Here is a 13,870-nt window from a genome sequence, read left to right as displayed (position 1 = left end):
TATCATTTACAGGTTTGAAAAATATGCTGTAAAAATTCAGATTAAGATCATGGCAGAATATTGTCTTAAATTCCTTGTGCTGTTGTTAAAAGTGAAGTAATTTTGTGAATTGAAGTAGTGGTTGTGAAGTGAACTAAACCTGATGCCCACTTGTTGATCGTTTGTTGTCCTATCCTCTCTAGGTTGACTTTGATCAGCTGCAGGAAAACCTGTGTCAGATGGAGCGACGCTGCAGAGCATCCTGGGACCACCTGAAGGTCATCGCCAAACATGAAATAAAAGCAGCCCTCAAGCAGCGCATGTCTGACTTCCTTAAAGACTGTGCAGAAAGGATCATCATTCTTAAGATTGTGCATCGCCGCATCATCAACAGGTGCTTTTTTTTTTTTTCTCCCAATTTGGAATGCCCAATTCCCAATGCACTTTTAAGTCCCCGTGGTCGCGTAGTGATTCGCCTCAGTCCGGGTGGCGGAAGACGAATCTCAGTTACCTCCGTGTCTGAGACCGCCAACCCGCGCATCTTATCACATGGCTTGTTGAGCGCGTTGCCACGGAGACATAGCATGTGTGGAGCCTTCACGCCATCCACCGCGGCAACCACGCTCAACTCACCACGTGCCCCACCGAGAACGAACCACATTATAGCGACCACAAGGAGGTTACCCCCTGTGACTCTACCCTCCCTAGCAACCGGGCCAATTTGGTTGCTTAGGAGATCAACAGGTGCTTTAAAACATTGTTCATTTAGTTCACCTAATATGTGGCTCTTTTAAAAGTTGCTTTTTCAAAACTAGAAAATTTCCACATCGGTGTAACATTGCTTCAGCTCAAATTGTGAACTGTGGATTATGAATGTGCATTTATTACCTTTTTTAAACTGGACACAAAGTTAAGTGTTTGTAAGATGTTCTGCATCATGAAAAAAATTCTTCACTGCACAAATTGATTACTATTATTACTTAAAATGTAAAAAAAAAATAAAATTATATATATATATACACTCAGGAGCACTTTATTAGGAACACAATGTTTCTAATAAAGTGCCCAATGTAGCTCATCCGCCTCAAGGTTCGATGTGTTGTGCATTCTGAGATGCTCACTACAGTTGTACAGAGGGGTTATCTGAGTTACTGTAGACATTCTGTCAGCTCAAACCAGTCTGGCCATTCGAGCCATTAGACCATTAGAGGCTGTTGTGTGTGAAAATCCCAGGAGATGAGCAGTTACAGAAATACTCAAACCAGCCCGTGTGGCACCAACAATCCAAATCACTGAGATCACATTTTTTCCCCATTCTGATGGTTGATGTGAGCATTAACTGAAGCTCCTGACCCATATCTGCATGATTTTATGCATTGCACTGCTGCCACACAATTGGCTGATTAGATAATCGCATGAAAAAGTAGATGTACAGGTGTTCCTAATTAAGTGCATGGTGAGTGTAAATATATTTATAAAAACATAATTCATTGATTGGAAAAAAAAAGATGCAATGAAAATGAATGGCGACTGAAACTAATTACATCTCATTTTGTGTTAAATGGGGGGAAAAAGTCAAATGAGTTTGTAACAACATCAGGAAGAGTAAATGATGACAGAATTTCATTTTTGGGTAAACTATTTTTTGATCTGCAGGTTTCACTCATTCCTGTTGTTCCTGGGCCACCCACCGTACACGATCAAAGAGGTCAGCGTCCACCACTTCAGTAAGATTCTGAGTGAATTTGCACTTGAGTACCGCACCACCAGAGAGCGAGTGCTGCAGCAGAAACAGAAGAGAGCCAATCACCGCGAGAGGAACAAGACCCGTGGCAAAATGATCACAGATGTAAGTGTTGGACTTCCTACAGTCTAAACAATCACCCTAGACTTTTCTTTATACAGTTCAGTTCAAGCAGCTCTTTGGCACAATTTCCGTGCACCACCATTGCACCACTAGAGGGAGGAATTTCACTAATATACCTTTCTTGTATCTCATCCATGCTCTTATATCTTTCATATAACTTCATATGCCCCAATAAATTCGCTGGAGACCAGTGAGATCTGATTCACTCAAATGTGAATGTTCAGTATTCGCCCTGTCCAGCCCTGGGTGGTCAGTATATCCACACAGCACTCTCACCATTTACATAACAATAATATAGCAGTGATAACCAAGCAGACTAGTGTCATTGGTTTTGTAGTTCTGTACTTCCCCTGGGTAGATGTTACTACAGACGCTTTAAGGAGGCCAAGTTAACGCCTCTCTTAGGGGAAGTCACAGCCAGGATTGCCCTCCATGGCATGTTTTGCTTGGCGGGGGTCTTCCTCAGTGTAAGAGGGGTGTCTAATTCAATCACTGTGTGAAAATCCAAACCTTTGGATGTCCCTGTAGGAGCTCTGGAAACAGTGTATGAAAGCGCAGGCTCTTCAGAGGTAGAGCCGTGGTAAAGGGGGAAGCTTAGTATCATAAGTTTTCTTATGTTGTTGTAAAACAATAAGCCCAAGTGGCTTTTGTATGGATGAGACATGTGTGTTTCCATTTGTGAAATCTCATTTTGAGCCAATCTTTTAACTGTGCACTCAAGGTAAATAATTTTGCTCCCCCACATGCAGTACTGGAGAGAATCTCACGAAAACACGTCCAGGTTACGTTTCACCCTAAAATCAAAAGAAGTAAAAAATAGGAAATATTATTTAGCATAAAGAAAAATTAAAACTATTTTTAAGACAATTAACACTAATATATATATATATATATATATATATATATATATATATATATATATATATATATATATATATATATATACAGTACAGTACAAATATATACAGGACAAAAAAGTAGTGTCAACATTCAATCAATATGTCTCTTTAAATGAGTAAATGATGACAGAATTTTCATTTTTGGATGAACCATCCCTTTAATGTGAGAATAATGCAATGAACAACTGTGAATATTCTACAACACATGTTTTCAGGTGACTTTTTTACAATGGTAATGTATATTAGTTTTAATCATAGATCAGAAGAATATTTTATACTTTATATTTATACTATATATATATATATATATATATATATATATATATATATATATATATATATATATATATATATATATACACTGGCGGCCAAAAGTTTGGAATAATGTACAGATTTTGCTGTTTCGGAAGGAAATTGGTACTTTAATTCACCAAACTGATCACGAAGTATATATGGACATTACTGATGTAAAAAAGCACCTTCACTGTTTGAAAAAAGTCATTTTTGATCAAATCTAGACAGGCTCAATTTCCAACAGCCATCAATCCAACACCTTATCCTTGAGTAATCATGCTAAACTGCTAAATATGGTACTAGAAAATCACTTGCCATTATATCAAACACAGTTGAAAGCTATTTGGTTTGTTAAATGAAGCTTAACATTGTCTTTGTGTTTGTTTTTGAGTTGCCACAGTATGCAATAGACAGGCATGTCTTAAGGTCAATATTAGGTCAAAAATGGTGAAAAAGAAACAGCTTTCTCAAGAAACTCATCAGTCAAACATTGTTTTGAGGAATGAAGTCTATACAATGCTTGAAATTGCCAAAAAACTGAAGATTTCATACAAAGATGTACCCTACAGTCTTCAAAGACAAAGGACAACTGGCTCTAACAAGGACAGAAAGAGATGTGGAAGGCCAGAAGTACAACTAAACAAGAGGATAAGTACATCAGAGACTCTAGTTTGAGAAATAGACACCTCACATGTCCTCAGCTGACAGCTTCATTGAATTCTACCCGCTTAACACCAGTTTCATGTACAACAGTAAAGCGAAGACTCAGGGGTACAGGCCTTATGGGAAGAATTGCAAAGAAAAAGACACTTTTGAAACAGAAAAACAAAAAGAAAAGGTTAGAGTGGGCAAAGAAACACAGACATTGGACAACAGATAATTGGAAAAGAGTGTTATGGATCTTAAACCCATTAAGCTTTTGTGGAATCAGCTAGACTGTAAGGTGTGTGAGTAGTGCCCAACAAGACAGCCACATCTATGGCAAGTGCTACAGGAAGTTTGGGGTGAAATGTCACCTGAGTATCTGGACAAACTGACAGCTAGAATGCCAAGGATCTGCAAAGCTGTCATTGCTGCACGTGGAGGATTTTTTGATGAGAACTCTTTGAAGTAGTTTAAGAAGTTCTGAACATTTTTTTCAAATTGTAATAGTAATTTTTCACATTATTAATGTCCTGACTATACATTGTGATCAGTTGAATGCCACTTTAGTGAATAAAAGTATCAATTTCTTTCCATAAGAGCAAAATCTGTTCATTATTCCAAACTTTTGGCCGCCAGTGTATATATAAAATTAAACCTATTTTTAAGACCATTTTGTGCAATGTGACATTATTTTTTGTAATTCCCATTATTCTCAATGGTTATTCTCACAGAATTATTAAGATTATGCAGAACACAAAAGGAGATGTTTTAATGAATGTCACAGTCCATCTTCTTAATACAATGGCAGTGAATAGTGACTCACATTAAAGCTTAAAAAAGGTACCAAAAAGTATCATAAAAGTTGTCCATGTGGCTCATGCGTCATATTCCGAGTCTTCTGAAGGCATATAATACGGTCTTGGTGAAAATTAATCCAATATTTAAGTAATTTTTTAATGAAAATCTTGGCATCCATTGCAGGTTCATAAGTGCTAAAACTAAATGATGCAAATTATGACAGAATTTTCATTTTTGGGTGAATTATTATTATATTTTAGTACTAATATTACAGTAATGTTTTAATTACATTTAAATTATATATCTTTTTTTTCCATTGCAGGTATGAGAAAGAGATTATTTTTTATTTTTTTTATTTTTTTTTTGAATATACTTTAGAATTGAATTGAGAATTGGGGTGAAAATTTGCATTATTGTTATTAAATCTTATCTAAACCTAAATCTTAATGGTCCTAAAAAAACGGCTTCTAGTTTGTCTGTTAGCAAAATATAATTTCTTATCTCTTTCTTTTGATATTATGGTGAAATATGTCCCTGACATGTTCTTGACAGGTTTCGTGAGATTCACCCACTGATGCTTATTTCTGAAAATAAGTAAAAAAATAAAGAGTTGCCTTTAAATTACAGAACAACTAAACATTTTAGAATGAGGACAGCAAACTTTGTAATGGTTCGTTTTCTGCACACTATCGCATACCAAACATTATTTTCAACTCAACATTTCCTGTTCTTCTTCTCTGTCATGTGACCCCTTTCATTTCTTCTCTGTAGAGTGATGAGGAAGAGGAGGAGGAGGTATGCATGTGGGAATGTGTTTTTGTTAATTTGTGCATGGACAGGTGTTATATTATCTTCCCTGTGACCTCACTGACCTGTAATGTGTAGCATGTACCTGATCTTGTGTGAGTTTGTAATGTATTCCATAATAACTCTCTATTGATTTGTCATGACTGAGAGTGTAAGCGATTATACCTCTGTGGCAGATGCCTGCATCAGACTGACTTTGATGGAGGTGTTAGAAATTCACAGTAGACCTGTGTGAGCCCCTAACCTATCAAAGGTTTTGAAAGTCGACATAGACATAGAATGTCCTTGAATGTCTTGGTTCAGGGGGTGATATTTGTTTTTTCCAACTTGTGCAACAGTTGTGGTTCTCCATATGAAATCTATATACTGTAGCTAATTAACTCAAGATAGGTCAGGGCTGGTTACATGTGACGTAATGTTTAAAGAAACTGATTTAGAAGATGTTTTGTTAAGATGCACCTGCAACTCTGAATCAAGCATCCTCATCCAATGAAGATTAAAGCCTAACAGAAGTGCAACTTTCAGAATGAAAGGTTTCCCACTCAGTGATATGACTAATAATCTACTAATGTGTTGAAATATCAAAGGGATGATTCTCCCAAAAATGAGAAATTTGTCATAATTTACTAACCCTTGTGTTGTTATTTTAGTTCAATATGACTTTCCTCTGTGGAACACAAAATATGATGTTAGGCAGAATGTTAGAGACTGACAGCCTCAGTAACCATTTGCTTTCAATTTATAGACAAAAAAGTAGTCTCAACATTCTTCAGTATGTCTCTTTAAATTAGTAAATGATGACAGAATTTTCATTTTTGGATGAACCATCCCTTTAATGTGAGAATAATGCAATGAACAACTGTGAATATTCTACAACACATGTTTTCAGGTGACTTTTTTTTTATTTACAATGGTAATGTATATTAGTTTTTATCATAGATCAGAAGAATATTTATACTTTGTTTTTTCAGGATTTAATTTAATTACAATTGGATAATGTCATGAGTCAACATAACATAACCTTGATATAAAACATTTATATTTGTCACTGAAATAAATGAAAATAAGGATAAAACCTGTAATTTTATATATATATATATATATATATATATATATATATATATATATATATATATATATATATATATATATATTAGGGCTGTCAATCGATTAAAAATGTTTAATCGAATTAATTACATGATATGCTGATTAATTAATCAAATTCATAACAATTAATCACATATATAAATATTCACTGAGAAAGCCTCTCATATAACAACAAATAAATGTAATGATTAAGTTATAAATAGCTGTATTTCAATAATTATAAATTGAATACATATTATAGATGTAATTCAAATAATTAAAATGCATTACTTATTGGGGAAGGCTATTTATAGACTAAAACATTGATAAGACAATACAAAAAGTGGCTTTAGGCAAGTGCCTTGGCAATATATTGTTTATTTTCACATTATTGAACAGAAGCCTATCATTGGCCTACAGTCCACAGCAATGCATTTTGCAACTAAATTTGTCAATCTATATATCCAGCTGTGTTTGAATGCAAGAATGCGTCCTCATCTTGTGCTGTCACTATTCTCAAGTAAGCCTGAGTTAGATTTGTTCATGTGTACAGCTGCACATTACCTATAAAGCTGGAGTTTTGCTTACTGCCCCCTGTTGAAAACAGATGGTACTTCAAGCTTGAATTGCTCCGATGATAGGAATATTCCTTTTTACATTCCGGGTACATGATTAATTGTGTGATTTTTTTTTTTTTTTTTTTTAATGCGTTATTTTTTATAGATTTAATTGCTCTAAATTAATGCATTAAATTGACAGCCCTAACATATACAGTGTACATCCTTTTCTCTCTTCAGAGTGGAAAGTTTGCAGGCACTCCATTGGAGGGACAGGACTCTCAGCCACAGGGTTTGTGCTATACCCAGGACGCAGTCGAACATGAGCACATGACTGCAGTACTTCGGAATAGCCTGCAGGGCGGCGATAGTGCCTCCTCAGTACTCCCTGGCCTCCGCACACGAACACGAGCCAGTCGAGGTATATTCAAAAACATATTCAGTTTCAGATACTGATACTGTTGATTTGCAGTAGCTGTAAAAGTCCCATGAAATTCAAAATGCGAGTTTTAAGACTTTTAGTCCTTGTCTGTTCGTTTTGAGATCTAGCTTTATGCTAACGTACTCCTTAAAGTTGACGAAATGAACTTTTAGCCGATACATGTTTACAATTTGCAGTTTCTTTGCACTTAGGCATGTATCCAAATTTTTGTCCAATCAAATGCTCTCTAAAATGAGAAACTAAAGGTATTTGCTGATTTTAAAAAGGGGGAAACCTGTCCCACCCCAACTTCCAGTTTCAACAGGAAATATGTCAATGCAGGAAAGAAAACTGTGCTCATCCAATCATTTCACAGAGCCTTTAAATATTTCATCCCTGATGAAAAATCTTTCTTTCTCTCTTCTTCCCTCCCTGCTATTTTGTAGGCCATATGGCACTTTTGTCTGCTGCAAATGAAGACGCTTCTAATTGCACAAATGACACAGCAGATGAGATTATGGAGCGTATTGTGAAATCAGCCACTCAGGGCCCCAGTCAGCGCACGCAGCCCCGCGAGAGGAGACGCTCCCGAGCCAACCGCAAATCCTGTAAGTCTGCGTGTTCCAAGCACACACACCTCACAAACGACTGGAGTGATACAGTGATGTAACAGTATAAGGATGGGCAAGGAGAAGGTGGTAATCGGCTGAACAGTACACATAACTTTTAATGATATAAACGAACTTAAAACAACTTAAAACATAAGGACACACAGACACACAGGCAGCGTGGCTGCGTACGTCTCTCTCTCTCTCGAACTGGTGTCTCCGGCCCCCCTGCCTCCTCTGAGCCTGGAGGAGAGACAGGGGAGGCATGTGGAGATGGAAATGACAAGCGGGAGAGAGAAAAACTTGCGTGCCGGTTCGTGGACACGCTGTCGCCCGGTCCTCAACCGCTCCTCCACCCTCTGGCGGACGACAGCTTGCTCCTCCCCCGATGGAAGGCAGGAAGCCCTCCGACCCCTGACGGACAGAACCGCTCCTCCCCTTCTCGGTGGATGGCAGCGGTTCCTCCGGCTCTTGGCAGACGGCAGTGGCGAGGACTCTGCGACAGCGCATCCCTCCTCCCTCCCGGGTTTCAGCACCATTGTAACAGTTAAAGACGGGCAAGGAGGAGGCAGGAACTGGCTGACAGGAAACGTAACTTTTAGTGATATAAATGAACAACATAAAAAATAAGGACACACATGCAGCGCGGCCACGTGCATCTCTCTCCCTCTCGAACTGGCGTCTCCGGCCCCCTTTTATCTCACTCTCCCTCTGATCATCTGATTCAGCGCCGGCTGTGCACCCTCACGGCCTGGCCATGCCCTCCTCCTTGTCACAAGTGACCTCTATCAGGCCACTACCATTGCAACTGTGCTTGTGGGATATTATGAGTTATTTTTGTGTTGAATTCTGCATTCATAAAAAATGCATTTCCTCCATTGACTTTATCAGTAATAATGCGTCTGTAGCACTTTGCAATGCATTTATGTATTTTATGTAACACATTATGTGTTTTTTTTTTAAACTTCACACAGTCATGAGGGTGTAAAGAGGTCTTCTAGATTTTATGTTTTATTTTTTATCACATGACAACAAAATGGCTACCTGCATGTTTGTAACACCGTATCACTTTAATTCTGATGGCGTCAGTGGAGAGGAGCTTACCCCTTACAGCAGGACGGGACCTAAACTAGTGGTGTTCAGGTGGCAAGTTTCATCTGGAATACATCTCAAACCACCTTCTGAGGATTTATATCCATCTTTATTCCCTCTTGCAGGGCATTTATACCTGGTCTTTAGTAAAAACGCATGAAGTGACAAAGTATAAACACCCCCAAAATGACTTTGACTTTGTTCATCATAGCAGAGGTGTGTTCAAGTAATTGTTTTGTGTGAATTGCATTTTTAAAGGAATAGTTCAGGGCTTCATTTCCCAAAAGCATCGCAAACTTAAGTTGAAGAGACCATTGGCACCAATGGTTTTTACGATCTACTTAGGCTTACAATGCTTTTGGGAAACGCAGCTCTGATCATTTTGTCAGGGTTTGCCAGACTGAGAGATGAGGACCCAGATGCAGGATGGATGTAAATGGGCTTTTATTTGAAAAAAGACACCCAAAAAAAAAAAAACAGAAAACAAAGCTCTCACAATGGAAATAAACAGAAGGAGGAAAAAAAAAGACACAAACAAAACCAACTAGACTAAAGACAGAAACAAAAACCCTCAAAAGGGAGAGAAACAAAGACATAAATCAACAAAACACACTAGACCAACAAGATAACCATAACCGACTGTTCATGAGAATAATGATGACGAACTGGCACAAGACAGAGCACACAGGGAGAATAAATAGGGAAGGAACTAAAGAGGGTAACGAGGGAAGCAGGTGGGGACAGTAAACTGATAACGAGGTAATGAGGTAAACGAGTGGTGGGGTATCACTCAGGACACAAGTGCACGTGGCAATGAGAAAACACAAAGCTAAGTGCGCTCATGCAACATTAGTGTCAGGATCCAGCCACAAAACTATAAACCAGTCCAACCGAAGTGGCAGGATCCTGACACAAGAAACACAAGACTGAGACAACACAGAAAAAGAGGCGAAAGGATCCCAACATAAAGAAAACTCAACAAGAGTGTCAGGATCCTGACACATGTACTCACTCTTATGCAATCTCAAACTCCTATGACTTTCTTGCTTCTGTGGAACACAAACAAATAAGATAGGATATATATAAGATGTGTTTTTGCCCATACAATGCAAGTCAATGGGGTTCAAAACTTTGAAGCTCCAAAAAGCACATAAAGGCAGCATAAAAGTAATTCCTATGACTTGAGTGGTTTTATCCATGTCTTCTGAAGCAATACAATCGGTTTTGGGTGAGAAACAGAAAACAGCTTTATATCTGATGTCTCCTTGTCTCACATGTTCATGAAGGAAGCTTGTTCACACATTTTTGTGCTTGATGTATACACAGAGCGCCTGTACAGCGTGTGCTTTTCTGGGAATACTTGAACTAACAAATACCGTACTTACAGTTGTCTCTGCATATTAAACTAGGATAGGAAAAAATTACACACTTAATCTTTAATTAAGAAGTGTAAATATGTTAAATGTACATAACTCTCTGCAGTAGCTACCCATATTCATCCCATTCTCCGCAGTGCACAGGCTCTCACTCACTCATTCCTCTTTGCAATAACAAGCATGCATATATCATTTTCTAAGCAGAGATTGTACACCCCTTCCTTATTTTTCTTTCTGTCCTCTCTCTCTATAGTAAGACGAACACTGAAGAATGGTCTTACACCAGAGGAGGCACAGGCCTTGGGATTGGCCAGCGGCTCTGAGATGCAAGTGTGAATGCTCAGGGCCTCAGCAAACACTCTCCCTCTCTTTCTTTCTCTCTGAAACACAGAAACACACGTAATCTTGAAAGAGTTTGATGTGATGTGGATCTTGAGCAGGTGCATTTTTTCAGTTTGTGTTGTACATGGTTATTGCTGTGGACTCACAGACTACTGTGAGAATAATATACTACTATACTTAACCTTGGACATGCAGTCAAACCTTTTCTCCATTTACTAGCCACACCCACATTGGCATATTGCAGTGGTTCTGAACTGGTTTTGCTTCAGGAGCCAGATTTGGACATTGGATAAAGTGGAGACTCATCACAGTACCAGAATATATATATATATATATATATATATATATATATATATATATATATATATATATATATAAACAATATGTTAAATTAAACATATTAAAAAGTATTTATAATATTAAAAAAATATATAATTATAAATATTATTATTAACCACTGGCATATTGCACACTGTCCCGAGGTTCTTAAAACCACTCAGGTGCAAAGTCCACTGCTCCTACTTTTGAATGCTATTTACCTGTGGACTGTTAACTTACTATCCACAACAAACAAGCACAGTTGTTTCCTGATGCACAATGTTTGTAGATGCTTACACACACAATGCCTGTAGTATGCTGACTGTCCAGTTATCCAGTACAGAGACTGAAGGCAGTCTCCTACCACTGTGGCCTTGAGAATGAACCCAAAGAATTGTGTGTTGAAGAAGACTGGATGTCCATTCATCTTCCATTAGTTCAAATACAGATTGCATTGATAGTAGCACCTTCAGCATTTATTTCTAATGTAACTCATGAGGGATTCTCTGGCTGTGGTAAAACCTTTTTTTTTTTTTTTTTACTTGATTAAACAAACAGGGCTTCTTGCATTTCACATGTCAGGCTGCTTGCAAGCTGTTAAAATGTATACAACAATATGAGAATAATCTAAAAAGACCACATACACTGTTATACTAAAAGTCCTCTTGTGTGAGCAAAACTTGTTTAACATGGATAAAGATTATCATATTACTTTGCACACAAATGTGAGGGAGCTAAAAAAGCCTTCTCTTTCTTTTCTCCCCTTCGAACGTATTAATTTCCTCATTAGTTTTGTCAACATTGAATATTCTTTAGGTAAAGACTTTAAGACAATCGTCTAACTAAATGAAAGGATATCAAGCCATGTTTAATCAAAAATATTGATATTGTTTTGAACAAATGGGTGCCTTTTTGTTTTAATGGTATGGAAGACCATGTTCCCTAGGCATTTCAATGTGAATTTGGTTATTGGCATTTCAGGAAAAGGGAAAAAGAGGGAAACATTCAGATTGGCATTTGTAGTGCATATCAAGCTTTAGTGTCGGTAAACTTCTCACTATTATGTGTTTGGTAAACCCATTACAGTTGATCACAACCCACACAGATTTACCACAGAGACAACTCCACTGTTTATGTTAGAAGTACCATTCAGCACCTTATCATGTGTAGCATGCAATTTCGAAAGAAATTTTGAAATGGAGTATTATTGCCTTTTTTTTCACCTTTCCCTCAGATTTTTACTCTGAGTATTGTTATGTGGATAAGAGATTAGATAAATGTAAAGTAGAACCATGATGTAGAGGCTAAACATAAGACAGATGCTGTAAAATTGTGTAAATGTCACTTAAACGTTTACGTTTTTGGTTTGTGTTCATGGTTTGTTTGTATTTTGTATAGAATAGTGTATTATAGGTCAAAAACAGTGTTATTCTGTGAAAATTCTAATTTAAGAAAAATTAAGCCATGCATGGTTCGAATAATAACAGATATATCAGCAGGCGCCATTGTCATTATATTAGGGATGTATGGAGGGAGCCTGTGACATCATGAAACCCTGTGAATTTCGCTTTTATGTCATGTTTCATGTGTTTATGAAGCACGGACTTGAAACATTGTCATGCATCCAGCCACCCTGCACTCCTGCTCAAATGGCCTTTGATATTATAATTGCACTTGCATACAGAGTTTCACCCATTGCTACAAGTGCCATAAATGTTGGTATTGGGGGGAAAAAAAGCATCTAGAATGTGAAAATTTGACCTCTAAATTCCAAAAGGAAAATGCATTTACTGTACTTTGCAATAAAAAGCTTTTAAAGCAACATTTAGAACACTGAGTTGGACTATTTCTTTCTTGGTAATACTGTAATTGTGTGTGCATAGACAACGTTTCTTGAGCTACTAATTGCCGCAGACATGAGAACTAACTAAGGTAAAAATGACTGACTTAATATTACTTTGTTTTACACAACAGTTAGTTCCAGCCTGTGAATTTGATTGGCCAAGCAATATTCCAAGAGTCCTGATATTTAATTTATCAGCAATGGACAATTCACTGGTTGTATCACTCCACTTGTCCATGTTCGTGGCTTTCCAAATAGTATTGGGTATTTTGATTCATCATGGTTCATTTTGATTTCACTTACTGATTCATTACATACAGAAGCCCTGAACCGCATGGTGAAAAAGTGTCTTTAATAAAAAATAAAAAAATAAAATAAAAAAAATTCTCTCTCTAAAGAATTGACGCTTGACAACAGACCTGAGATTTTTTTCTTTAATTGTGGGATTTTATGAATTAGAAGACTGTCTAATATTTTTTTTCCTTGATTATGATTTGCAAAACTTTCTTGTTATTGTATTATACTATAACTTTACAGTAAATCTATAAATCATCAGATAATGTACCGCAGACATTTTGTCACCTTGTAAGCATAAGATTTCACGCAGATAGTCACATGGTGGTCGAGGTTGGTACCACATGCTAATTGGAAAATTGCCTCTTGAGAAAAAAAAATAAGTGAAAAAAAAAAAGATAAAAACAATGGAGAAAAAAATATATATTTTCAGGTGGGAAAAAAAGTTGCTCAGAAAAAAAAAAATGTAAGAAACAAATTAAAAAATATATATATTTTTTTTAGAAAAACGATTTTTAGAAAGAAAAGAAAATTGCAGTGCAAAACTTGTATTTGTAGGACATTGGCTCAGGAAAGCAGTAAGACACCTTAAAAAAAGATGTCACCTAGTGAATTTTTTTTTTAACTTGCTGTTCAGGGCTTCC

At 37.0% G+C, this 13,870-nt stretch overlaps 1 protein-coding gene across 2 annotated transcripts in view; it reads left to right on the top strand.

Moving 5' to 3' along the window:
- Positions 1 to 11,132, top strand: part of LOC127453047 (FH1/FH2 domain-containing protein 3-like) — a 66,893-nt gene extending 55,761 nt beyond the window's left edge. The window contains exons 17-22 of one of the 2 annotated variants that reach the window (XM_051719048.1): positions 183 to 373; positions 1,636 to 1,828; positions 5,254 to 5,277; positions 7,173 to 7,353; positions 7,800 to 7,961; positions 10,683 to 11,132. In XM_051719048.1, the coding sequence (XP_051575008.1) occupies positions 183 to 373; positions 1,636 to 1,828; positions 5,254 to 5,277; positions 7,173 to 7,353; positions 7,800 to 7,961; positions 10,683 to 10,765 (834 nt within the window). In that variant the 3' untranslated portion in view covers positions 10,766 to 11,132. The remainder of the gene's footprint in view (positions 1 to 182; positions 374 to 1,635; positions 1,829 to 5,253; positions 5,278 to 7,172; positions 7,354 to 7,799; positions 7,962 to 10,682) is intronic. The other variant, XM_051719049.1, reaches the window with a different exon arrangement.
- Positions 11,133 to 13,870: the final 2,738 nt, after the last annotated feature.

This window comes from Myxocyprinus asiaticus, chromosome 15, assembly GCF_019703515.2.
Source record: "Myxocyprinus asiaticus isolate MX2 ecotype Aquarium Trade chromosome 15, UBuf_Myxa_2, whole genome shotgun sequence".
NCBI classification, from domain to species: Eukaryota; Metazoa; Chordata; class Actinopteri; order Cypriniformes; family Catostomidae; genus Myxocyprinus; species Myxocyprinus asiaticus.
This window is presented reverse-complemented; position numbering and strand designations above follow the sequence as displayed.